The sequence below is a fragment of the Maylandia zebra genome, linkage group LG5 (genome assembly GCF_041146795.1).
Source record: "Maylandia zebra isolate NMK-2024a linkage group LG5, Mzebra_GT3a, whole genome shotgun sequence".
NCBI classification, from domain to species: Eukaryota; Metazoa; Chordata; class Actinopteri; order Cichliformes; family Cichlidae; genus Maylandia; species Maylandia zebra.
Window position 1 is genome coordinate 17859142 of NC_135171.1, and position 26951 is coordinate 17886092.

General features: G+C 44.0%; 1 protein-coding gene across 7 annotated transcripts in view; it reads left to right on the forward strand.

The window, feature by feature from the left end:
- kif21b (kinesin family member 21B) overlaps positions 1 to 26951 on the forward strand; it is a 69311-nt gene that overhangs the window by 9154 nt on the left and 33206 nt on the right. For 6 of the 7 annotated variants that reach the window (XM_076883905.1, XM_076883909.1, XM_076883908.1 and 3 more), the window contains exons 2-16: positions 17180 to 17402; positions 18772 to 18954; positions 19855 to 20004; positions 21314 to 21445; positions 21758 to 21946; positions 22057 to 22172; positions 22410 to 22605; positions 23413 to 23602; positions 23721 to 23784; positions 24527 to 24757; positions 25479 to 25593; positions 25678 to 25816; positions 26086 to 26274; positions 26362 to 26561; positions 26645 to 26752. In XM_076883905.1, the coding sequence (XP_076740020.1) occupies positions 17180 to 17402; positions 18772 to 18954; positions 19855 to 20004; positions 21314 to 21445; positions 21758 to 21946; positions 22057 to 22172; positions 22410 to 22605; positions 23413 to 23602; positions 23721 to 23784; positions 24527 to 24757; positions 25479 to 25593; positions 25678 to 25816; positions 26086 to 26274; positions 26362 to 26561; positions 26645 to 26752 (2425 nt within the window). The remainder of the gene's footprint in view (positions 1 to 17179; positions 17403 to 18771; positions 18955 to 19854; positions 20005 to 21313; positions 21446 to 21757; positions 21947 to 22056; positions 22173 to 22409; positions 22606 to 23412; positions 23603 to 23720; positions 23785 to 24526; positions 24758 to 25478; positions 25594 to 25677; positions 25817 to 26085; positions 26275 to 26361; positions 26562 to 26644; positions 26753 to 26951) is intronic. The other variant, XM_076883906.1, reaches the window with a different exon arrangement.

A 26951-nucleotide genomic window follows, 5' to 3' on the forward strand; every position in this document is an offset into this window, starting at 1 on the left:
TTCTAAGGTGAAAGTGTTTTTTTTAATAACCTGATACTACAAAGGAATAAACGAAGACTTGAGCCACTGGCTAAGTTCACATGCCTACAGACAGACAGCCATGGTGATGGTGGCTGCATTAGCACTCATGCTAAATGCTGTCTGACAGAGAGGGAGTCTGGCCTGGTGGTAATGCTAACCTGCCCTCCAGGGAGGCAGACAGACAAGCAGAGTCATGGCAGCAGTCTGCAGCTCGGCAGCGTATGTTGTGGGCTCTGTATTAGAGAAAAACATTGAACAAAGGGATCTTTGTGTGTGTGTTTTCCTGGTGACCTTTATTGAAATAATTCCACCTCTGCATTTCATTCTTAGTATTTTGCATGTGTGTGTGAGAAATTGTCACACATTCGCTTCATAGCTGACATATGAACTGTAAAACATTTCAACAAAAATATTTCACATACAGTGTCACACTTAAGCACATAGATGAAACTTTCATATGTATTCATCTAAACAATGATGCTGACCCTGGATATGTAAGAGAAAGATATAAATAAGCAAACTTTTGGCTCTTTTTTCCTTTTTGTTGCTGCTTTGCTTTTAATTTTCGATCCTCTTGTCAACTCACTGCTTCCTCTGTCAGTCACACTGGCACAGTGAACTGGATAGTGTGTGATCTGTCGTTTGAAAATTTCCAAAAACATTATAGGTTTCCCCATGGCACACCGTAGTGATGGCATGGTGCTTTACAGCATCCATTAAAAAGCATCCACTCTTATTCTCTGTTTCAGATGTTGAAATGAAATAGACTCGGGGAGCATGGCACCTCTCTGACCTTGACAAGACTGTCTGTCATGAAAATGTATGAAAGGAAGCTAATTTGATTCTTTCTCGTGCCTCCACCCCCCATGAAGCGGCAGACACAACAAATGAGAGGGGGTAGGAAGGGGAAATGAGGAGGGGGGTGAGGAAGTGGGGTGGGGATTGACCCAGAATTAGCTCAGATGATGCGTACTGATGTGCCCCTGTAACAATGAGATGCTCATCTGAAACTGAATGACGAATGCGTGTCTTTGACAGCAGTGGTGGTGGGGGATTATGCCTCTGGCACAGTGACGGTCAATACCAGGCTAATAAATAACATTTGCACCGGTTTTACTAAAAGTAATCTATTGTTATGCTGTCAGTAGTAGCGCTTTGAGGTTCTCGAAAAGCGCTATATAAATGCAATCCATTATTATTATTATTATTATATACTCTTCATATACTGGTGGGCAGGTATGCTCTGATGGCAAAAAAACCCAGCCTGTGATAGCTTAGTTTTTAAAGCCTAGGCCAAAGTCTTTCACAGCCAATGCTTCACGCGTGCTCTGCCCAGCTTCCCACTAAGCTCTGCCCTACTTTACCTGATAATATCAGCTCTAAAAATGGGATATTTGAGCCTCCTAAGTGTCTCAAATATCTTTCTGGTTCCAGCTCTAATTTTGTCTTTGATATCTTGGCTCTGTTATTGCGGGGCGTGAATATTTATTCATTCATTCAGCTTCAAGGACAACTTCCGATGACAGTCTGTGTCTCTGGAAAATAAAATCCTGATGGGGATGGGGAAAGATAACAGAGTTGACAGAGTATTTCTTCAAGAGTCGACCTAGCTCTTTCCAGACAATGTAGGACAAGCCCGTCCTTGAAGTCTGGCTTGGTTAAGGAAATGCTCGTGCTAACATGGATGAGCCAGTGCACTCATTCCTGCTGTAGCATGCGACCCTGCATGCTAAGGCACCCAGTCAAACCAATGTGCACAGAGTACGTGAATTCTCCTCTGTCTTATCGCCCGTTACCAATTGGCAGCGGCGCCTCGGGCTACAGGGTCGCCAGTCTGTGAGGTTAGTTTGATAGATAAGGTTAACCCCAACGAGGCTGTGAGCTGTGGTATTTTGTGTCTGGGTGTAACTAAACTGCTCGTGCAATAAAAGATGAATGTTTAAATGGCCAAGTATCATCGATCGATTAGGTGGCTTATTTACAGTGTGGTTACTGCTCTCTGTGGCTACAATCTTTGCATTTATGTTTCCATAGTGACGCTGTTTCACCACTTTGTGAGTTTACATAGTTGATTGAATTGTTATGAATGTAACTGTAAATGCTTGTTTCACTATGAGTAAATCTGTAAAATACAGCTGACATATCACACATGTATATGCCAATATGAACACTTATTGTTTTGGGTAAATCACATAGTAGAACTGCTTTGACTCTCAGCCTCTCAGAAGACAGTGATCCAGAGTCAGCACTGATATGAATCTTAAGCTATCTGCTGATCCTCAGAGTATTAATCAAGTTACTAGTGGTGGTCTGTGAAATCTGAATCCTTTCTAGAATTTATTGGGAGGGTTTTTGTGTAAGCCAGGAATGCCTTAATGAAATTGAAGAAGAAATATTTTGTTTTTGCAGTCATTACTCTGGGCTTGTGAGGACATAGTCGTTTGTATCCACCAGTATGGCAGGACAGATGCCTATATCTTCCAGTCTGCATTGTACCACCTGGGCAAGCCAGCTGTCCACGCACAGCACCAGTCTCTTGTGACCACTGGCCCGTTTCCCCTGCTTGTGCTTGTTCACATACAGTGTGCATTCTCCTCTGTGCTTTCCCATCCGTTCAGTCTGCTTTCCTTTATATTTACTTTGTGTCTCCCTCTGCCAGTTTGTCCAACTGGTCCTTATTAGTGCTTTCTCCTCTGGTGCTCCCACCTGAGCCAGCTACTTATATTCATAACCCTGCTGTGTTTGCCTTCCTTCGTTATTTTTTCCCCCCCTCTCGTTGCCATAAATCAGAGACCAGGGTCAAGGCTGGAAAAATGCAATTTCTCGCCCCTCATTTGCTTTTGTTTGGTGCCAGCTTAATTCATTCATAACTCGTATAAACATATGTTGCCAGGGACAGTGCACAGTCAGGTGTCCATTGCTTATTTTCTGCCATTCCCTCAGAGAGTGTTGGACCTGCATATGAAATGTGTGTCTCTGTGTGTGTTTGGATAGTGGCTTGTTAGCCTGCTGTGATGTTGGGCTCATGTGGAGGATCGGAGACCGAAGTGAGAGACAGATTTTGCAGGAAATGGCCTGCTTCCATATCCTGTCATAGCAGTGGGTGTGTTGTTATTACTCTCGTCCACAGACACTCAACTGATTAGTCAAAGAGAGCAAAGCACAGGCATTATGGGAAGGGTGTCTTGAATAGACTGTGAGGGATTGAGCAGCAGACAGATGCAGGGAGAGAGACAGTTGACGGTTTTATGCGAGGAATCACTGCAAACAGCTGATCCAAAAAAATCGATGGGAGCACTGATTAAATGGGCAACAGGATAGAAATGCTTACTGTAGCTCAATAATGTTTAAGCGAGCCTCTGCTTGCTTGTGTCTTTTCTGTAAGACAAGAGGTCGGCATTCAGACTTTTTGACTGAAGAGACGTTGTAATTAAAGCTTTAATATCCCAGAAGCTGTTCATTAGTGTTCGCGATCAATTCACATTAAGTAGCATCAAGTAGAAAGTGGAAATCCTGATCTTTGCAGCGATCCATTCTATGTACTTATGTTACTGGTGATGACATTCATTTGGTCGTAGGGCTGGGCCATATCATACCATTCACGGTAATACCGGTATAATGTCGGGCAACGATAAGAAAATGAAATATCGCGTTAGAAATATGGGTAAAACGCGCATGCGCAGTGCCTTTGTTTTCATACGCACATGGAGGAAAAATGAGAAGGACGAAAGCGGATCGCTGAATGAAACAGATGAACCAGAATTGGTTTGTAAAAATGCTGCAACTTCAGTGGTGTGGCACTGGTTTAGCTTTCGTCTGTCAGATACACAACAAAGCACTATTTTTGGTAGCGCATGCTAGCGGGCTGTCGTTATTACCGTGTTGTTTGGAAAATACGGCACACTTAAAATCAATCCTTTGATTTTTCTGAAAATTGACAGTGCCCCTTATAATCCCGTGTGCCTTATGTATGAATTCTGGTTGTGTTTACTGACCTCGAAATGATTTTATGTGGTACATGGTGCTCGAAAATCTGTCAAATGTTTCAGTACGACTTTGCTAAGCTACAAACCCGCACTGCTTGATGGATTGTCGGAGTATTACGGCTATCGTAGTCAGGAGCCTCGCGGAGTGATACGTACTGTGCTTCAAGATAATATTACCGTATTGTGTGTGTATAACCTCTTTTTAAGTTTTGTGGATATTATACATGGTTATGCTGAGGATATGTCAGCCAATTTCCACTGGAAATGCCTTTTGGTTAAACTGTCAGCAAGGATTTGCATTTGCAGTGTTAATTTTTTATATGACTTTAATGCACATAAAAAAAACAGCTGCTTGTTTAAGTGAAAATACGTTTATTTATTTATTTTTTTGCACTAATAAAGTTGTGGAGTTGTAAAGTATTTTGTCTAGTGTCAATTATATCGTCAGTTATATCGTTATCGCAAATTTTCAAATGTATATCATGATAAATATTTTTGGTCATTTCGCCCTGCTCTATTTGGTCGTACTTTAAACTTTTGGAATGTGTATACCGGAATAATAATACTATATCTATTGGTTTCTCCACCAAACACTAAGTCATGTTTTCTTACGTCACACATTGACATGCAAATTAATTTATAACTTTAAAATGAGCCTTTTCTGGATTTTTGGTTGATTTTGTGTCTTAAATAACTGAAAATTGGAGACTGCTCATTTCTTTGTAAGTAAACAAATGTACAGATTGAGCAGGATCAAATAATTATTTCCCCGCACTGTAAACGATGGATGTAACCACCACGGTTGTTGATGTCCTGTTTTCACAAATTGTTTCTGAAGCCTCGACTTTGTAGCAGTGGATCCTGTTGTGGATCTAACTGACAGATTGAGGACATGGCAAACTCAGATTGTAGCAACTTGTCAATCCCAAGACAGACCCACCCTAAATCATACAATGCTTTATATTTTCTATTCTACCTGAAGGAACCTAATTTTCTTTTTTTTTTAAAAAAAACAACAACATGTTGTAACAGGTAAGACTTAAAGTTAGAGATTGACACAGGGTCATTTTGTCATAGCGGTGACAGCGGGACATCGTTTTACAACCAAAGGACTCCCCTTCTGTTGGCCATTAGAAGTGTCTTGCAATTAGGACACTGAATTTAGTCATGAATATATGTGACATATTTTTAAATCTAGTAATAAACTGTCTAAAAACCAGCCTTATGTGACTGCTACTGGATCTCTGAGACCCCCATCGATCAACTGATGTGGAAACAAATGGCCTTCCATTGTCATCCTTTCTGTTTTGTTACATTTGTTTTTTCATTTTGACCTTAGCAGCCAGTGGTCTGCTTCCACTCCATCCATTACTGCACCTCAGGGCCTCTCTCGTTTCATCCCACAGTCACTGATATGCCCAGAGCTCCTTAACCCAAAATAGGCCAAAGCAATTTCCTGAGTTCTCAGGGCTTTTCATGTCAAACATGCGACAGTCTTCATGAATCGCCACTTTATCCTCCCTCTCTTGTTCTTCTCATTTTCCCTCTCTCATTCTTCCCTTTTTCCTCTCTGTTTGTTTGAGTCTTAGAAAATAAAAGAGGTTGAGAGGGCGGGGGCGAGATAAATGGTTCAAAGGCTGTGAGACGGCTCCACATCAACAGCTTTTCAGTCGTCAGGTGAACAGCCCGACAAAGGCTCCCGTCACATATTGCCGGGACGCCTTCGGCTTGCAATGACACGCACGCGCCTTTTCATTACAGAATAAAAACAGGAGGAAACGTCATCGCTGTTCACCTACCTGTCAAAAACCCGCACCACACACACCAGACACTTAATCCAGAAGGATGCGTTAACACTTTTATGCATTGGGGATTACACGGTTAAAATATTTAGGACACTTGTTCTTTATATGCACTTTTTATGGCTGTTACTTTACTCATACCTGAAAACACTGATATGTCCGTTTCTGCAGTGTGGCTATACACTCTAACACATGGCTGTGTCAGCTGGGTTAATCCTAATCTGAACTCTGACAATGACGAAGCTCTAATCGGAGTTACGCTACGAGCAAACAGAGCGGAACCAGATGGAGACACAGCGCTCCTTATGTAATCTGTGTAGGGCTGGTTAATCTCTTTCAGGAAGGTTAGGACTGTTCTGCTCTGTAAATAATGTTACCAAAACACAAAGGCTTTTTCAGGATTGATTTCTTTTAAAAACTTTACCAGGTTGGGAACTCAACCCCCACATACTCTGTATGATTAGGTGAAACAGAAGTTAAGTAAGAGGAACTTTGAGGATTCGTCATCAGTAAAATATGACAATACCTGTTGATTCTTTGGTATTTCATGTGATGTCATCATCTCCCGCATGTGAAAATAGGAAGTGTACGGTGATTTGTTTCATCGCTGTAGCTCGTCAGTAGCACCTGAGTGACTGGAAAAGCATGCAATATTCATTATCATTACGCAACACGAGGTCGAATAATGAAATGACAGGTGTCGTCGCTTTATGCTACTCACAAAAAGGCAAAAATAGAAATGAATGAATAAGTAATGAAGTCACAATAAACAAATAAATAACAGGCTGTGCTGGGCATTAGCTTCTGTTTTCCCGGTTCACCTCACCAATGTCACCGATTCTCTGCTGATGGGTGTGCTCGCATTTATATAGCTTTTTTTTAGACTGCAAGTCACATTTTGAGGATACATTTGTACCGAGCTTTATCTACCTCATGTCCAATTTAAAAGTCACCAATTAACCTACCATGTGTGTCCTTGTGTGGAAGCCAGAGTGCTCTCTAGAAGAAGCACACGGGCACAGGAAGAACATGCAAACTCCTCACAGAAAAGGCCCAGCCAGGATATCCCCTATCAGTTGCACATCCCATGCCCCTATCTGTGGCTCTTCTTAACAAGAGCCTGACACAGGGATTCGGCCTCCTCTGGTTTCCATAAGAAGTATAGTCATTTCTTTGTTTTGTTGAGCTAACTAAGCTAATCAAGTTTCTTTGCATGCCCAGCTGGGCACACGGTGCAGTATGCTAATCCATGTGGAGGGCTTGGAGAGTTTGGCAGCAGCTGAAGAAACAGTTTCATGTTCATTTCAAAATCAATTTGATGGACCTCTTTACAAATGGGTGTGCTCGCGTATTATTTTATGGCAAAGTGCTCTTAGGGTTTACGAGAAATCCAGGCTGTGGTGTGTTGTGCGCGTGTGTTTGTGTGGAGACAACACCCAGCTCGCTGACAGCGTGGTGGGGCTGCGGTGCAGTGAAACCAGCAGGGATGCATCCTGAAGCTGCTGCCTACCACCAACAGGCACAGACAGGCTTGGAATTAAATGGAAACACTTCTGAGCACATTCAGTGTTATTTAGGAAAATAATTGAGGATAGCTTTGATGTCATTGTGTAATTGAATGAAAAAATGAGCTGCAACACATCTTCTTTAAGGTTTTAGCAGATATTTTCTCGAATAACTGTCCCAGACTCTCAAAATTCATAGCAGAAACATAGCAAGCTGTTAAACCTTTACTTAAAGAACTATAGAAATACTACTGAAAAGCATGACCCAGATTGTAAACGAGTGGATTTGCAACAAATCCTGCACACAACTACTTCGTAGTCTCAAACTCAGGTCATGCACGGTGAAGGAGAAACAGATGGAGAAACTTTATTGACCAAATGCAGGTTAGCATTAAGAGAGAACACCGTATTTTTTCAGCAATCAACCTGCCTGCCTCATATTCTTTACACCAATAATTCATTGTTAGACAACATTATAAACAGACAGGCTCACTGTTCAGGTGGCTGTAGCCATCATTCATTCAAATGAAATGAGTTGTGTGAAAGAAACAGGGTAGGAGAGTAAAAATGATGACAGGCTTTACATTTGTCTGTCTGCTGGCTGGTTATTAATGAGGGAAATGACAACAGAGGGATATTAAGCTGCGCCATCTCCCACTCTTTCAGCCACTGTGGGTGGAGAAAAGAGCAGGGAGCATGGCCTCAGTGTGAGGCTAGATTTGTTTTTTAAGTTACAGCTATGAATTTATTCCATTTTCTGCTGCTTATCTGGGTCGGGAGGCAGCTGTCTGAGCCGGTATGCCAAGACTTTCCTCTCCTCAGCCACTTCCTCCAGCTCTGGGAAGACACAGAGGCAGCTGAGAGATGTAACCTCTCCAGTGTGTCTTAGGTTTGTCTCGGGTCCTTCTCTAAGTTGGGCATGCTCGAAACACCTTGTAGGCATCCTGCCCAAACCACCACTCCTTTTGGAGTAAGCTCATTTCCTCCACATGTATCTGCAATCTCAGTCTTTCCATCTCTTTTGTTCCTTTATTTATTTCAGATACTTATTTGTTTTGTCTTCATGGAGACATGTTTGACATTTTAATGTCCTTCTCATTGTTTTTCTTTTTAAATAACATCATCTGTAGCTCACAGTGTACATTACTCCATCTTACTGCTAGCCTTTTTCTCAGTTGCCCTGCAGGCCTGAGCTGTGTGTGAGAAACCAGCTGTCTTAATCGATCAGATTCTTTAAATTGCCAGCTTGATTGACTTCATCTGATATAATAATAGCGGCGGTTAATTGTCCGGAGAGTTCACCGCAATCACACGGGTGTTTTGTCTTCATGCCTCCTTGATGTGGTTTCCATACAGGCATAGAGATGCATAATCCTTTCAAGCTGTTGTTGCCAGTTTACCATCCTTTTTTTCAGTCCTGCTTTGGACTCCTCAAACATTCGAGGGAACCGTTTGTCGTTCTAACTGGTAATACTCCTCTTTGTTGTGCAGGTAGAGCATATATCTGAACCTTTTCGCTCAGTGGTAATGCAGTGGTTTGCATTGTCGCCTTGAATCTGCTTGGCTTTCTGTATCTTCTCCCTGTCCCTGTGTGAGCTCTCTGGGGGTATTTCACTTACTCCCACAGTCCAAAGACATGCTTGTTAGGTTAATTAGTGAATCTTAATGGGTTTTAAGTGTCTATAATTGCCTGTCTCTGTGTGTAGGCTCTGTGATGTACTCTGTACTGTTCCTCTTGGGTTAGGCTCCGACCCCCTTGTGACTCTGAAGTGGATGTGCAGTTAAGTGGATGTGTTGTGCGACTGGAAACTCTGCTGTGTAAAATGACTAAACTGCAAACGCAAAAGTGTGAGGCGTGACCGAGCATTCTGCTGACCTGTGGAAAATACACAGTTGCTTATCTGTGGGTGTTACATATAGGTGCAGATGTGCAGCATGAATGCATTTGGCTTTGCTAAATCTGACACACACACACACACACACACAATACAATGACTTTACAACATGTTTTCAGTGCATGTGTGCGATCATTAGTGTCTGTCATGTAAGGGAGGAAAGTTAAAAAACAAATAAAGTTGCCATCCTCATCAGTCATCAGACTTAATGAGCTGTTCACAGGTCAGTTTCTCATCTATGTGAGCAACATGATTTTGCAGGGCTCTTCAAATATCACTCTCACTTTATTTAACCTGTTTCTAAAAAACACACCAATCCCTGGGCATCAGGGTCCACCTCACCTGTTGTTCTCTACTTGTTGACACAACCTTTCTTGGACGGCAAAATGACCTTTGAGCCATCTGCCAACACCTAGTGAATGTACTGCGGGTGGGAGGAGGGGGTGTCTTGTGTGTTTGCATTTCAAACATTTGTTACCGCCAGACAGGAGAGGGGCATGATTGGTAGAAAGAAAGAAAGCCAGAGGAAGAGGAAGCGAGCGAGTTAGTACAAGTCCACACGGGTGATTAATCTCCCCGGCTATCAGGAGAAAAAAGGAAATGGAAAAAGGCCTTTTTCACTGCTTCTGCCATTCAGTGATTAGTCCAGTTAGTCTGCTGCTTTCTTTGGCAGTGAACTCAGGGAGGGCTCGAAACAGGCCGAGGTGCGAGGATGGGCAAGAGCACAGAAACAACACCGCTGTTCATTTGCCGATCAGGAAGTTTAATCTCTCGTATAACAGATGGGGCGATGATGGCGAGGAGCTCTTGGTTATGTAGTTTTTGATAAGAGCATGTTCTCTGGAAAAATGGACAGTTTTCATGAAGAGCAGCTTTCCCGATTGGCTCTGTGCCGAAAACAAGAGACAACGGCGCTCTGAAACACTCGAGTGAATGCGATTAACTCTGCCTCTTTATGTGTGTGCGGTGCCTTTGCTGGAGTGTTTACATTAGGGAAATGAGCCCTTTGGCTATCACATCACCAGTTTGTTCTTGAAGGTTGACTGAACCCACACACAGACACACACAGACAGACAATACCGCACAAAAAAGCTGCTACTGGCGTGCTGATCTTACTGGTCCTCCCTCCTTGTTGGCAGCAGACTTGGCACTCGCTCCGGGCATTTTCCTACAATTGGGGAGCAGGTTAACAGTCGACTTTGAGGTGATGATTACTGGACGATTGGGCACGATGTGGTATTAGCCTTTGCCATTTGCGATTAACTAGAATGCCATCCCGTTTTGAAGTGGGCACACAAACATATGCTCACACATGCAGACGTAGCACATTAGGAGTCTGGCAGTTTGTGCAGTTCCCAAGGAAACTGTGCCCTCCTAAACTGTGCCAGCTGAGCGAGAGGAAGAAAAAAACAAAGTCACGCTATGACTTGTGTGTCTGTGTGTGCGAGTGCGTGCGTACATATTGAGAGCCTAATAAAAAACTTTCTTAATATTGCCAAGAGATTCAGCATAATAAAAATTTTCCAGTTTTTCTTTAGAAATTATAACTTTATTGAAATATTGTGTAGTACAACTACATTTGCAATCCCACAGGGGCTGATATGCTCTATCGCTACATTATCTACATTTAAGTACATTTATCACAGTGCACTTCTGTAACAGGAAATGTGAATATAATTAAACAAAGACAGCTGGTGTTTGCAGCATATTAAATCTTCATTTATAGTGCAACCTGTCACGGTCGGGCGGATCACACACAGTAATTCGGCGTGCCCGTGTGGCGTGCTGGCTAGACCCAAGCGCGGCGAAGGCTAGCGGTGGGTTTGGAGCAGACACGCAGTTATTCTAGTAATGATCAGTGCACGAAGCGTGGCTTCGGAACTGTCGTTACAGACAGAGAGCGAGCGGAGCCGGGAAGAGAAAAAGGATTGAAACTGACACGATCTGATGTCTGAGCGGCGAACAGGTGGGTGGCGTCTCTCTTTTAACCCCGGCCCCGTGATCAGCTGATCACAGCCGATCACCGGCTGACACAACGATAACATCACACTCAAAGCCTCTTAATCATTTCATTTCAAAAATGCTGTATCAACTTGTGATCTAAGCCTAACAACTAGTTTGAACTAATACTAAAAAGTGTCGCTTGGAAAGAAAAGCGTCTGGACGATGACCTGGATGACTGAGAACCTTCACAGACACTAAGAAGTGTCACAACTTGAGCGATGCATGCGGCAGTTCTCGCTGTGATTTAATGTTTCACTTTTGATGGAATAGGACGCTTCACATTCAGCTGTTGCTGAGTGTAGCTGCTGCTGCTGACAGACACGTAGCTGACGGAGTTGTCACTATGTGCTGTTTTAAAAGCATTTTAAGACATGATAGCAAAAGTAATGAAATGCTGTGCTGTGCAAAAGTCTCGAGCCACTCCCGATTTCTTTATACCTTGTCAGAAACATGGGAAATGGGTGTAGCAATTTATTTAAACATGTGCAAACATATATGGGAAGTACATATGAGGCAAAATGTGTTGCACAGTTCTGCATGGAGGATCAAAATCTGATGGTATTTACTGGTACTTTTAATTTAATCAATTTTGACAAGATTTCCAACACTGGCTGAAATGCAACCCAGCCCATGACAGCGCCTCCACCGTGTTTACAATGATAATGATTTGAACTAGGGCTGCACGATTAATCGTTAGAAAATCGCGATCTCGATTCATACTTATGTGCGATCTCATTTCCAAATGACAACGATTTAAAAACAAAAAACAAAAAAACAAGACGACGACGACGATTGTACCGCATTTTCATCCGGGACGTAATCTGCATGAGAACAAGCGCTCACTCTTCCTGCTCAACAAATGACAAGGGCGGAGCCTTATACCACGTGATGCAGAAGCTGTGCCGTGTGATGCTAAAATTAGCAGGGAAAAAACAACGGAGAGCACGTCAGGGATGACGAGAAAGTGACAGGAGAAAATCCGTCCTGGTCAACCACCCAAACATCAATAACGGGAACCTTATACAGCGCTTCACGTCGAACTCCCGCAGGCACAAAGAAATTACAGAGGCTATTACTTATCACCTGACCAAAGATATGGCTCCCATCAACACTGTGCAAAACGAGGGATTTAGGAAAATGATCAACACCCTAGACAAACGCTACACAGTGCCGTCCCGCAACTATTTTTCTATTGTTGCACCACCTGCTCTATACACGCAGTGTCGAGCAACGGTGGAGATGTCTGTGAAGGTTCTCAGTCATCCAGGTCATCGTAGTCAAAGGAGCTTGCAAAGAAAAGTAAGTTGCTTGAAGACGTTTCACCTCTCATCCAAGAAGCTTCTTCAGTTCTAAGGTCAAATGGTGGAGAGTCCCAGATATAAACCTAGTGGGAGTAACCCCCCACAGAGGGACAAAAGGACCCCCTGATGATCCTCTAATCGCCTGAGCCAAGATGTGAAACTGGGTGTGGGTCCCAATCAGCCAGAGTTTTGGGTGTGTTCATTGTGAAACCTGACCCCACCTTATCATGCGAATCAGGGGGTCATCATCAGGGGGTCCTTTTGTCCCTCTGTGGGGGGTTTCTCCCACTAGGTTTATATCTGGGACTCTCCACCATTTGACCTTAGAACTGAAGAAGCTTCTTGGATGAGAGGTGAAACGTCTTCAAGCAACTTAAAGAAGTCCAGACGCTTTTCTTTGCAAGCTCCTTTGACAATGGTGGAGATGGAATTTCAAGCAGTACAACATTTTGCAGCAACGACAAAATGTGAGACATTTGTTGTTTTTATGTTTATTTATTGTTTTTATGTTCAGTCTCAACTGTTACGAAGTTGATGTGCAGTTAATAAGTGCAATAAATATTTATACTGGAAAAGAAAATCGTGAGAGAATCGTGATCTCAATTCTAAGCCAAAAAATCGTGATTCTCATTTTATGCAAAATCGTGCAGCCCTAATTTCAACCCAAAGTTTTATTAAATTTAAAGACCCGTTGCCACTGATTTTCAGTGCAGGTCTTGTGTGATTTGGAGTACCTCACCCTTTTCTTCCTTTATCCTTTCATTAAAAATGTCTTCCTGATAGCCAGCCTTCCACTCAGACCACTCTGAAGAGACCTCAGTGAACAGCAGGGAGTTTAAGTGAAGGGCCCGATGCTTCTTTTGAGTCCTTTTCTAAGTCTTTGCTGGATTTTTCCCTGTTTCTTAATAATGTTCATGTAAATAGTGTTTTTTAGGTCTTGCCCAATTTCCTCAAATGTTTTAAGGAAACACTCCACACCATGCAGTGATATGCCAAGTTCATATCTGTCAAACTGTGGCATTTTGTTTATAAATTCAACTAAAGAAAAAGGAAAGAGGTAATTTTAAAAAAAGAAAAAGAACATACAAAGTAATCAGAGGGAGTGAACACAGCTGGGGGAAACAAGGCACAGGTGAACCGAATCTAAATAAACAGACAAGGAGGAAGTAAAATAAAACAGGAAGCAACTAAAGAGAGAAACAACCAACACAGTGTTAGGTGTTTTTAGGCATCGCAGGTTGTTAAGACAGGGCCTTGACAACAAAACACAGAGGAGGCTCAACTAATAACAGAGGAAGTGAACTGAAAAGAGAAGAGCAAATCTAACATGAGTCAGAACTGCGAGAATAAAGCAGGTGTTTTGCAGCTTTGCAGGATTTTATTTGATTTTTTTTAGTCAGTTTATCCTACTGCCAAAAACAAAGTATCACTTCTGGAAAGCTATGAATGTAGTGCTTTTCTCCTTGAAAGTAACAAACGTTATCTGCCCAGTGAGAATTTGGTCATATTTGAGCAAATTCATCAAACAACCACCGGCGTTTGATTCCTACTCTGTGCAGCAGACCCATTTCAGCTTTGAAACCTACACACAAACACACAAATTGCAGTTTTCAGACCATCTATGTTCTTTTATGTTCTTACATAAGCCAGCATTATGTGCACAAATGAAAAACCATCTCGAGCTGCATCAGCGCGTGTTTTGTCAGTCTAGCACCGATCCATCACCGAGGCAGAAGCATCCCCACGGAGTCTGCCGTACCAACGACGTGCCAACATTTTTTATTTTTGTTTTGCCTGTAAAACTGAATTATGAGAGATGAACGTGTCGTTTTGCGGGACTAAATGCATTTCTGAATTTTTAAATCCCACAAATGAAATCTGTGATTCGCTCCTACTGTCACATTTGGGAGGCACTGCTTTTTGATGCGTTCCTTCATAACTTCAAGTGAACCTAAGAAACGTAAATCACGTCGGTTTTCGAAGGCTTTAATTGGAGGAGTGCGATCAGTATTCTAACAGGTCTGCTGCCTCCTTCATGTTGCACTCAGCTTCTCTCTCCAGTCACGCGTCAGTGGAGTTTGCTGTTATCAGCGTTAGATATGGCAGCCGCTTCCACGTTTGCGCGTGCCTCTGTGCGTCCTTGTTGCACGTCCTAATTAGCACTACGGGGTACAATAATTATTGTAATAATAACCGAATTCCCTCAGAGCTTGGGGATAATGAGTTTCTAACTTTGTGTGTCTGCTTGTTTTTGCGTTTGACAGAACTGGGTTTGGTGTTTATGCCATAAAAACACACACACAAAAAAACTGGGGGAGGGTAAGTAATGAAAGCATGATGCTGCATTCAAATTCACCTTTAAATTCATCTGTGTGTGAGGATGCATACGTGGAGGGCAGGCGGGGTGTGTTCTTTCAGGGACTTTATTTACTCCCTGGGGTATCTGACTCATTTTCCTATTAGTGTGCAAAGATGATAAGCGATAAACGCCTCAATTTGCCGCATCAGGAATCCACAATCTGCTCCTCTGTGTTTTTCCTTACCCCTCAGTCTGATTCAGACGTTTAACCGGCACATTGGATGCTAGTTTTAGCCGTTAAATTTCCTTAAATGAGTGTATATCTGAGTCTGGATGTGTGTGTGTGTGTTTGGGTGTTTTCCGGTCAATGTTATGGATCCCTTCTTTTGTTTGCACAGCTGGCTTAAATGCTCATCCAGCTGAGCCTTTAGCTTGTTACCTGAATGTCTCTGTGTGGACTGTTGTTGTTATCTTTCTTTGTGCGCATGGATGTTGTAGTTGTGCGTGCCGGGTGTGTGGAAGTGTTCTCATTTGCGCCTCACAGTGACAACTTTAGGCGTCCAGCTTAAAAAAACAGATGCCTTAAATGATTAAAAGCTAATGAGAATTGTGATAATTCTTTCGTTCTTGGGTTGGGTCTGTCGAATATGTTCACACATGCTCCACGAGACAAAGTCCTGCCAAAGGCATCGAGCGCAAAATGAGTGCTCTGCAGAGACGCTCCTACACAGTCGCTCGGTGATAGGTAGAAGTAGAAACTCAGTTATGAATATGTGCTGTAACGATGATGGGGTTAATTAACTTAAATGTCCTTCTTTCTTTTCACTTCTAATATTAAGGCAGTGCACACAGACTGGATGAAATGAATGTAAAGAAGCAAAAAGAAAGTTTTTCTTCTCTTTTCATGACACAGCTGCAGCTCACACGCGCGTTGTGTTGCCGTGAAATCCATCGTGGGGACCGAGTGGGCTCCACTTCATCTTAATAATTGCTTTAAGCAGCGTTCATTGCGAGATCTGCGGTTTTAGATACATTAACCTTCGGGTCAAGGTCACATCCAGTCATAAAAGGAGCTCGCCTGTCTGCAAGCTGCTTTCAGAGTCGCCCTCTTTGTCATAAGGTTATCTAGGCTAACGTGTGCTGCTGTGGACTTCTTCTAATAGCCTTCATTTCTTCCTGGAAGTCTCTCTGCGGGGCCTCGAGGCCTGAAAGATGGCCAGAAAGCTGCCCCTGTGTGCGCAGAAGTGTAACTCTGTGTGTTAGCGGTGGGTGGGGTGCTCGCTTGAGAGCAATGTGTGAAATGAAGATAGTACAGTAAGGTTGTTTTTGAACTGCATGTGTACAACACTTGTTTCCAGAGTCTTAGTGTGTGTGTGTGTGTGGTTTGCGGAGCATCCCGCCGCAGCTGGATGTGGTTGGGGACTTCTCTCGCTTTATACATTATGTGTGTGTCTTTGTTGCTGCATCCCATAGGGAGTCTCTTGTGCAGTCTTGGTGTGTGGGGGTGTTGATTTGCATCCCCTAAAGACTGAGTCGGGTGGGGGGACTTAGCATGTGAAGAGGTGGACCTACTGCTCTGATACTGCTGCCTCATGGCTTTTTCCGCAGCTTAAAGTGATTACCTCCCTACTGTGTCCATATTGTACCTCTGAAAGCACAAGATTAACAGGGCGCCTGGAAAATCATCTGTTTTATGTACTTGCATTATGCAAGAGCAACATTTCTGTGTGGTGTTTTCTCACGATTAATCAGCACTGCAGCACTGTCACGTCCTTAAAGGCTCCATCTTAATTAAACAGCGGTCTCGCTTGTCTGGGTTTCTGCTCTTCTGCCGGCAAGGAAGTGAAAATGTTCCTAAACTTAAATTCTCGGCCCTCGAGCTGTCAGCGAGTTTGTAAGATGTTCTGGAGCTGCGGCTGCGGCCTTTCAGGCTCATCTAATCATGGATTATTTTGAAGCTGGGATCTCAGGTAAAAGCAATTAACTGCAGTGAACTACCTGTCAGGAAGGAAAACCCAGCAGAGTCTTTAGATGAAGGATTAACAGCCACTGTGGTGATGGCTTTAAGAGCTTGTATGATGTGCCAACATCAGTGGTCCTGCTCTTAGAACAGTTCACTTTATGCCCACTTTGTGCGCTCTCATATTCTCACTGTTCTTTGTTTCCAGTGCACCGTGTGGGATCAGAATCTCATGCTTTATCTGCACGATGCATTAAAGCATTAAAATCATTCAGGCTCTGCAACAATCAGCGGCCTGTCTTGCTGAGTTGCCTGACAGCCGTCATTTTCCTTTTTTAAATCGATGTAACAGTTTCATAAATGTACTAACGATTTCTCTCTTTGCCTTTCTGTTGTCGTCTCTCAGGATTCGCCCTCAGATGGCCAAAGAGAAGATAGAAGGCTGCCACGTGTGCACGTTGGTCACACCCGGAGAGCCTCAAGTCCTCCTGGGAAAGGACAAGGCCTTCACCTATGACTTTGTGTTCGACATTGACTCAGAGCAGCCCCACATCTACCAGAACTGCGTGTACAAGCTCATCGAGGGCTGCTTCGAGGGCTACAACGCCACCGTGTTCGCTTACGGTCAGGTATGACACGGGTGCTTGGATTCCGTTAAGGAAATCTGAAATAAACTGAGGTGCACGCAGCCAGGTTGTCTTTATGAGCTTTATTTTCCTTCACAAAGGGGTCAAACAGCAGTGCAGACAGCATGACAGCAGTCTGCATGCTGTCTGACAAAGAGGGAGACTAGAATATTTATAGAGATGAGTTATCTCTCTGCCACGGCCGCAGAATGCTGTTAGAAGACTGTAATAAAAGATAACTCGTACATCAAGATGTTGTGATGCTTCTGAAATATTACACTGAGACTGAATAAGACTATCGAGTCTTCCATTCAGTAAGACCCGAAGCAGGAGAAGCTCAGAAATGTACAATTACATTAGAGGTGTTTTTTAAATGAATAATTCACAGAGAGTTTGAAGGTCTTTCTTATTTACCTCTTATTTTGTAATTTAGTCACTATTTTATTTAAATATGAAAAAGTAAAATCAAACAAACTATTAGTTTTCCCATTAAGGATTTTATTCAAACATTGGGCATTTTTAGGGAAACATCGGTCGAACTGCAAAGTAAATGTAGCAGGCAAAATGTGTAAGTAATGAGCGGTAGGTTTCAAAGTCAGACACCATGGTAGTCGCCGATTTTCTCTGCATCCTCCTTTACCTTGACGTAGCGCCACCTTGCCCAGTTTGCTATCCCTGTTCCAGGTTCTTTGGTTTGCATAACCAAAGATGTTCGTCCAACCTCAGGGCGAGATCCTCTTCTGAGAAGCAGCTGAACGATACTGAGGACTGCTCCAACAGCCGGCAACCTGGCCTCATGTCACTCAGGGAAAACCTGAGGGAAGGGCCAGGGTAGTGTCGGAGCTTTCAAAATAAGAGCAAGGCAACTGAATCCTAGTGAACTGATCACGGATGCACAAAAAAATAAATAAATCATCACTTAATGGCTTTTATATTATTTTGTTTTGTGAGATTCCAAACTAAGGAGGAGGCTGGCCACCTTTATGTGTCTGTGCGTCTAGTACTTACAAAAAGACATGTTGCAGTTCATGCGTGGGCTCTGTTACCCTTCACATATAATTAAAGTCCTGGACAGACATGACTTGCATGAATTAAAGGGTCTTTCAAGTCATTCGGCGTTACATATGTTTCATATCAAATATAAGTGAGCGAGAGCAGCAACGCTTGGTGAATTGTTGCAGCTGACATAATAGATAAAAGAACAACAAAGCAGAAACGTGCACATGTCTGTACACACACCCGTGCAGCGAGCATAGCCATGCACATTGACTCACGGTTTACTGATTTTAATTAACTACAGTGAATGTGTGTGAAACCTTGTTTCTGTAGATAAACAAGGAATGTGATAAATCACTGGTGAATCATTTTACAGACGGGCTCAGGGAAGACGTACACCATGGGGACGGGTTTCGATGTAAGCCTGAGCCCACAGGAGCAGGGCATAATCCCGCGGGCTGTTCATCAGCTGTTTGAGGGAATCCAGGCCAGGAGGATGCGCGCCCAGGAGGCCGGCACCCAGCCACCGGACTTTAAAGTCAGCGCCCAGTTCCTGGAGGTAGGCAGCGCTCACATTGTTACTCTATTTGACACTCATACAATGCTGTATTGATATTCCTAAGTGCGCGTTTTTGTGTATGCTGGTCCATATTAACTCCAACCAGATGGGACAAAATGGGGGAGACGACAAGATCAGACCCGCTTCTGTAAACAGGAAGTGACAACCTGAAGACAGATGAGCGTGAATGTCTGCTCGTGCATTGTGGGTCCTGATTAATGCTGTCCATTACCTCTGACATTATTCCTCATCACTGTGCGGGAGAAGATGGATAAGTGCAAGGAATGGGAGGAAGGAGGGACGCTTGCGTAGGAGAAATTAGATAATATACGAGTAATTATTTCCTCTGGGGGTTTCTGGCAGGCAAATGTTTGGGTTTTATTTAGGGGACATTACTACTGCATGTGTGTGTTTGTGTATGTGTGGGGGAGAGAGAGAACTGAACAGCGTAATAATAAATTACAATGTAATAGAAATTCAAATTTCAAAATAAAATCGTTTTCTGTCCATTTTTCTTTTCCTTCTTTTGTCTGCGTTCCTGCTTCTCGCTATTAGTGTCTTTTCTGTGGGCTTTCAGGTCAAAAGGTTATCTTCGTTGATGGTTAACAGATGGGCGAGTGTGTATGTGTGTGTGTTTAGCACTAGGTGGGAGCAGCTGAGCTTTCAGCTGACCTCTTTGACCCTTGTCCTCAAAGGTTTCTGAGCTGTCATCACGTTGACCTCTGTGGCTGCAGAGCTGTGTGGAAATACGAAACTAGAAATCAGTTTAACGGAACGGAATAGTTCAGTTTTAAGAGGCGCGCAATCATTTTCAGCAGAGGCGCTCATCCTTGCACTGAGCGTGTACGAATTGTACGATGTGCGATAGGCCTTAATGTGTGCTTGTTCTGCTCCTTGCAGCTGTACAATGAAGAGATCTTGGACTTGTTCGATGGAACCAGAGATCCAGAGAGTCGCGGTAGGAAGTCCGCCATAAAGATCCACGAGGACGCCAGTGGCAGCATCTACACCACGGGAGTCACTTCCAGATTGGTGCACTCAGAGGACGAGGTGGGTCTGTGAGTGTAGAGATGTGATTGGTGACGTTATCACATTTTTGCCAACATCTACAGCTCAGATCAGAAATGAGAAACAAAATATGTGAGCATAAGGCTATAAGTAGACCGAAACCATCCCAGCATAATACCTCCCACAGCATAGCAGAGCAGCCGGATCCCCTTACAGATCAGCATCTATCTGAGTATCAGTATTTACCAACAGTGATTAAACCTTTTAATAATTCCTTCATTAAGTGTATATTTTAAAAATGTTCAGATTATCGTGCAAAATCCTGAACAAAATAACAACTTTTTACACTTCGGTGGTTGATATAACAACTTTAAATGAACCAGAAAGTCCAGAAGACAAGTCTCCCATGACTGTACAGTGACGAGCGATATTACATCGGAAAGTATTCACTGTGAAGACACGAATTAGCTCTGACTGGGATGAGGGGAAGCATGGGAGTGTGAACTGCCAAGAACCATCTGGTGGTCCGTCTTCATAAACAACAAAGAGGTCAGAGATAACAGCGGAGACTGGGCTCTATTTTGCTGCACTGACCGACGTCAATTTTTAAACCCGTGGGGCTATTTATGTATGAAGTTTAGCTTCCTTCTTGAGAGGCTGGCTTGTTTACGGTCACATATGAGAAATGTGTCACAGCTGACGAGAAAGGAAACCGCAGAGCACTGACAGTGAGGAGGAAGAAGGATACGAAAGGCCCATTAGGACACGAGGAATCTTTGGTCACAAGATACACAGAAAAAAGGTGTTCGTTTAGGGGAAGAGCTACACTGAAACACTGACTTGGACAAGGCGGTTGTGGTTGTGGTTACTCAGTTTTTTCTAAAGGTGGGAAAGAGAAAGAATGATGTCAGCAAGTGTTAAAAGACGCAGAGAGAAAGAGGAAGAAAGGCTGAATTTGGGGTCGTTTATCTGCATTAAAGTCAGACAGCTGAGAGACGGGAGGGTGCTCCTGTGGGAGGGAAGAAGAAGACAGAAAAAAAGAAGAGGAAGACAGGATGGAGGCAGGTTATGATAAAGAGTGAGGGGAGGGCAGCTGAGAGGGCAGGGAAAGGAAAAGTAAAGGTTAATGAAATGCTAGCGCTTAAGCGAGCGGTGATGACAAGAACATCTCTGTGGGAAATGCTGAACTCTTCCAGGAAGCTGAGAGTGTCTTCTTAAAACAATACGTGATCATACTCATGGGTACTTAAACAGAAACTCAGTCTGCATGCGTAAGTCAGGAGGTTTCTTACTTTCCAATAAAAGTAACCAAATGTCATGTATAATGTGTTTGTGTGTGTGTGTGCTGCAGCTGCTTCAGTGCCTGAAACTCGGCGCTCTGTCCCGCACCACTGCCAGCACTCAGATGAACGCCCAGAGCTCCCGCTCGCACGCCATCTTCACCATCCACCTCTGTCAGATGCGAGTCTGTCAGCAGCAAATGGTGAGTTTGGAATGGGTGGTGGAAAGAAGGAGAGAGACAAAAGAGGTATTTAGAGTTATTACAACTTTGCCATCATCAGGTTATATGAAAACCTGTCGGCTGTTAGCCGGAGGAGACGGAAAACGATAAGCTATTAGGAAACGTGTGACTTTTAGGAAGAGTAAAAAGAAAAGTCACATATGATGACGCGCAGAGAGAGTGGAAGTGAAACATAAATAATTCAGCATCGTTCAGAGTGATTAAATGATTGCTAGTTTAAAGTAAAAAACAGTAACTCAGCAACCTGCTTCCCTGTGTTTGTTGGTTTCTTAGCAGAACGGTGGAGGAGGGCAGAATGGAGAGCTGAACGGTGGTGTGGAGTCTGGCCCGATCTCCCAGCCAGAGTATGAGACACTGATGGCCAAGTTTCACTTCGTGGACCTGGCTGGCTCCGAGAGGCTGAAACGCACAGGCGCTACAGGAGACAGAGCCCGCGAGGGAATCTCTATTAATTGTGGACTTGTAAGTCAGGCAGGGATCGCCAGTGTAAGATTGTAAATCTGTATACAAAAGAAATAACTGTGCATGCTTAGATCACATCTTCTTCTTGTGTGTCTTTGCACCTCTGCTAGCTGGCTCTGGGAAATGTGATCAGTGCTTTAGGCGATCAGACCAAGAAGGGCGGACACGTCCCATACCGAGACTCCAAACTTACCCGACTGCTTCAGGACTCGCTGGGAGGGAACAGGTATAAGCACATACAGACACACACAGACACACACATATGAAGAAGTTGTATTTGTGAGAAAAAGATGTAATATTCAGAAGAATCTACATTTTGGTGACACAAAAGGGAGGTTTTTTTGGAGCTGAAGTGATTGGTCAGTTACTTAATCACGTTATTTCCACAACAACGTGTAACAACCATGACAACCAAATCGTATGCACATTTACCGACGGCCTCCGTGTTTTCTTTTTCCCTCAGTCGTACGGTCATGATCGCCTGCGTCAGCCCGTCAGACCGGGACTTCATGGAGACGCTGAACACGCTGAAGTACGCCAATCGCGCCCGAAACATCAAGAACAAGGTGATGGTGAACCAAGACAAGACGAGCCAGCAGATCAGCGCCCTGCGCGCCGAGATAGCCCGACTTCAGATGGAGCTGATGGAGTACAAGGCGGTGAGCGATGGGGGGGGGGGCGGGATGAGCCCAGAGGAAGAGCAATAGGATGTAGCTGCATGCTGGTGATGTAGTTAGTGAGGGGGTATGTGCGGGGCAAAGATGGATGAAACTGAGAATAGTGTGTAAGCAGAAGAAGACAGAGTAATGGAGTAAGGGAGAATGATATCAGACGCTAAGTAATAAAAGGAGAGGCCGTGCTTGCTGCAGATATATCAAATTAAAGATCATTACTGGAACACACACATCACTTGTCAGCATTTTACAGTGTAATGTAAGGACAAATTGATGTTTCAGCTTGAGTGTAAACTCCACGAAGAATAATATGAGAACTGTGAGGAGAAATGGGGAGAGAAAGACGGGCCACTTTCATCAGTTTTGACCTCTGGGGCCGTAAGAAACAAGTGATCGTTTAGCTCTGTTGTTGCGTTATTACGTGACTAAAAGGGTTACCACACTTACAGGGAAGTGACTGTGCTGAGGGATGGCAAGCTGACCTCGATGTGGTAATAAGGGATGCGATGTGACTTGAGTGTGGAAGTAATGAAGTGGAGTTAATGGCTGCGAGCAGCGGTTAACAGTGACTCTCTGTTGGAAACAACGGGATTTTTTCAGCGTTGTTCACTGAAAACGCAACAATACATCGCTGTAGAGCCACGGTCATTGTAAATAACAGCACTCTGTTTGGTTCAGCGTGGCGTATTTGTATGAGCGTAAATTTAGGTTGAGTTTGTTTTTTCACGTCTGCCCTTTGACCCTTGGACGCCAAAGCATTTGTTGACCGTGCCAACCGTCTGCTCTGTGCAGGGGAAGCGTGTAGCCTGTGAGGAAGGGTCAGAGGGCTACAGTGACCTGTACCAGGAGAACACCATGTTGCAGAGAGAAAATGACACCCTGCGTCTCAGGGTGAAAGCAATGCAGGAGACCATCGACCACCTCAACTCACGCGTAACACATCTGCTGGCCAATGAGGTCAGCACTCTGCTCGCCAAGTCAAGTACGTGAGAGATCCTTAATCGGACGAGCTCTGCCTCTGCAATGACGATGTTTGTTTGTTTTTTAAAATTAACTGCATTTTCCGTGATCTGAGTGCGTTTTTACTTTTCATCATCCAGGCGAGGGCAACGAGGAGATCGGGACTCTAATACAGAACTATATCCGAGAGGTTGAAGAACTCAGGTAAGAGCCTGAGTATCGTTATGTGGTCACTCAAACCAGTAACAGACTAACAGCGATTGGTATTTACTGTGATAACTGTGATATTTTAAGTAAGCTGCTTATCCCCAAATCACAATTGTGTCTTTCCTGTAGTTCTGTTTATCCATCTAGATTCTTTGAAGATGCCTCTTTGATTAAATATAACGGAACTAAATCTTTTCCATGAGCAGCTTTTGTGAACTGAACCGCAGCCTCAGCTTCTCCACAGGCTTTGAGCTGACTATAGTAAGGTGCCTACAGTTAGACTTTTCTGTTGCTGCATCACGTTCTTACACACCTGGAGGGACCCACTTCTTACAGAAACCCACTTAGTTCGGCTGAGTCATTCAGTGTGGTGCAGTTCAGCTTCAGTTCAGTTGTTTCTCCTCTTCTCTCTGCAAGCTGTGAGCTCCCGCTGGGCTGGTCTATTAAAGTCAGCGACAGTACGCAAGTGTGTCACTACAGTTTGGAGCTTAATATGAGAGCGATAGTCAAATTACATACTACATGTACGTGTGACATCAATATTTATTTTAACTGTTTTTCGCAGCTTTTTGACTTCCCACAGCAGGGAAAAGTGTACTAATTAAGGGGTTTATTGTGGGACACTTATGTGTGATTATCTATTTAGTTTTCCCTTCTGTATTTCTTATTGCTGTAGTAATAAAATTCATGAATGAAACCTCTGTCGCCTCTTTCTGTCCCTCTCTTCCACCTTTGCCAGAACCAAACTTCTCGAGAGCGAGTCCATGAACGAGTCGTTACGGCGACAAGTGGGCCGGCTCTCCTCCCGTTCCCCGTTCCCCACCTCCACTCTCAGCCCCGCCCCCGGTCACCCCCCGGGTTCTTCGCCTGCTCCCATGTCTATGGAGGCGGAGATGACGGACGTGCTACGCCGGGCCAAGCTGGATATCGAGAGACTGAAGAAGAAAGAGAGGAGGCAGAGGAGGATGAGGTGAGGAGCAGAGGACATGTAGACCTCCAAACATTGTTTTATGCAAATATAATATCTAATGGCTCAATTTACGCCTCATATGAACCTCTTCAGATTTTAAAAGCTGGTTTAAAGGGAAGGTGATGGTTGTGAAATATTTCCTGACCATATATTTTCTCCCTTCCTCATTACTTTTCTCTTTAAGCCCCACATCACAAGTAAATTAGGACTTGCGGGCTGCCAGCTTCTGAAAAGAGTTGGTATGCTGCCAATGCTGAGCTGTAACGCTGGCTTGGACACAGAAAGGTCTTAGTCAGTCGGCTACTGGGTCACGAGAGAGAAGAGTACACAGCCTAACAGGCTAATTGAGGCCTAATGGCAGTGAAATGGAGGAAGATGGGAATTTAGAGCTGGGATGGCTGATAAGTTTGTAGAAGAGGGAGCAAAGGAGATAATAAAACTGGCACTAAAACTCAAGAGCTAAAGGGGCAATGATGGTAGACAAGGTGAAGAAGAGTTTGCTTAATGACTTTTGTTGGTTGATTTTGCAGTAAGCATATTACTTGGCAAGACTCCCAGAGCACAATAAGGGATGTCAGAGTGTGCACGATCTTAGTTACTCTCAGGGGAGTGGTTCTGTGCGGCAAAAACCATCTGGTATAGCGCTGAAGGTGATGTGATTTTTGTGGAGAAACCCATGCCTGACAGTACCTGGGTTGACACGCGTGCTCTTCTCCTTCAGCCCAGAGTTGGAGAAAGGTCTGAAGAAACGAGTAAAGCTGCACACTCAGGAGAACGGGCAGGGCGGGGAGAACGGGCAGGGCGGAGAGATCGATTCAGATGAGAATTACACCGAGGTAAGACCCGCACGAGTCGGCACTCGCGAGCTTTAAAGTGACCGTAACGAGTCTGATCGTTTGTGCGTTTCTCCGCGTGCGCAGGACATCATGTCTCCACTGCAGGAGGAGAGTGGCTGCGATGACGAGGAGGGGGAGGACGAAGAGGAGGGTAGGGAGGAAGAGGATGACTTTGACAGTGATGAGAGCCTGGTGGATTCGGACTCAGACTCGGATGAGAAAGGTGTGGCCCTGACAGATGCTGTTATGAAATGACACCACTGTTTTCACTCTTTCTCCCTGTTTATCAGCTGTTCTTTCTGTCAGGACATCATTTGCTGTGAGAGATGATTTACAGTAAAGATAAAGATGTTTTTAGTGTAAAAAGAGCAGAAATGAATTTGCATCTAGATGGAAATTTTTTTTACATATTTCTTAATATACAGTTGTATATGAAACACACACACAAATGGTGCAATTTGGTTTACAACCTCAAAACTCCTCAACCTGCAGCCAACTTCCAGGCGGACCTGGCAGACCTGACCTGCGAGATTGAGATCAAGCAGAAGCTGATAGATGAGCTGGAGAACAGCCAGCGGAGGCTGCTGATGCTAAAGCTGCAGTACGAGGAGAAGCTCATCCTGCTGCAAAACAAGATCAGAGACACGCAGCTGGAGAGAGACCGCGTGCTACAGAACCTCAGTGAGTTTAGTTAAGTTGCTCCGTGAGTGCAAAGTGTCACGCGAGGTGTCGGCTACGGCTCGTTAACGTTGTTACACGGTTGTGCAGTGACCATGGAGAACTACACGGAGGAGAAGGCCAACCGGATCAAGCAGGAGTACGAAAAACGCCTCAAGGAGATGAATCGCGACCTGCTTAAGCTACAGACGGCACAGAAGGAGCACGCACGCCTCCTCAAGAACCAGGGGAGGTATGAACGGGAGCTGAAGAAGCTCCAGGGCGAGGTCAACGAGATGAAGAAGGCCAAGGTAAGAAGGGGCTGCTGGAAGTCTGTGTGGAGGAAAGAAGGGAAGGATGCTGTGCGATCACCAGTGTTTTCTGCCATTTTCAGGTGGCGCTGATGAAGCAGATGAAGGAGGAGCAGCAGAGGAGGAGGATGGTAGAGGCGAAGAGAAACCGTGAGATAGCCCAGCTAAAGAAGGAGCAGCGCCGGCAAGAGGTTAGCAGCATATGACCTCTTGTGCGTGTGTTTTATATTTAGGATTGTATATGTGATTTTTCAGGTTAGCAGCAGAATTATTTGGGATTTATTGGGAGATTTAGCACAAGCACAGATATAACATCTATAAAAACGAGGTTAAACTATGTTGCTATCACTGTCATCGTGGCAGAACTTTAAGTGTTATCTGCTGTATCCA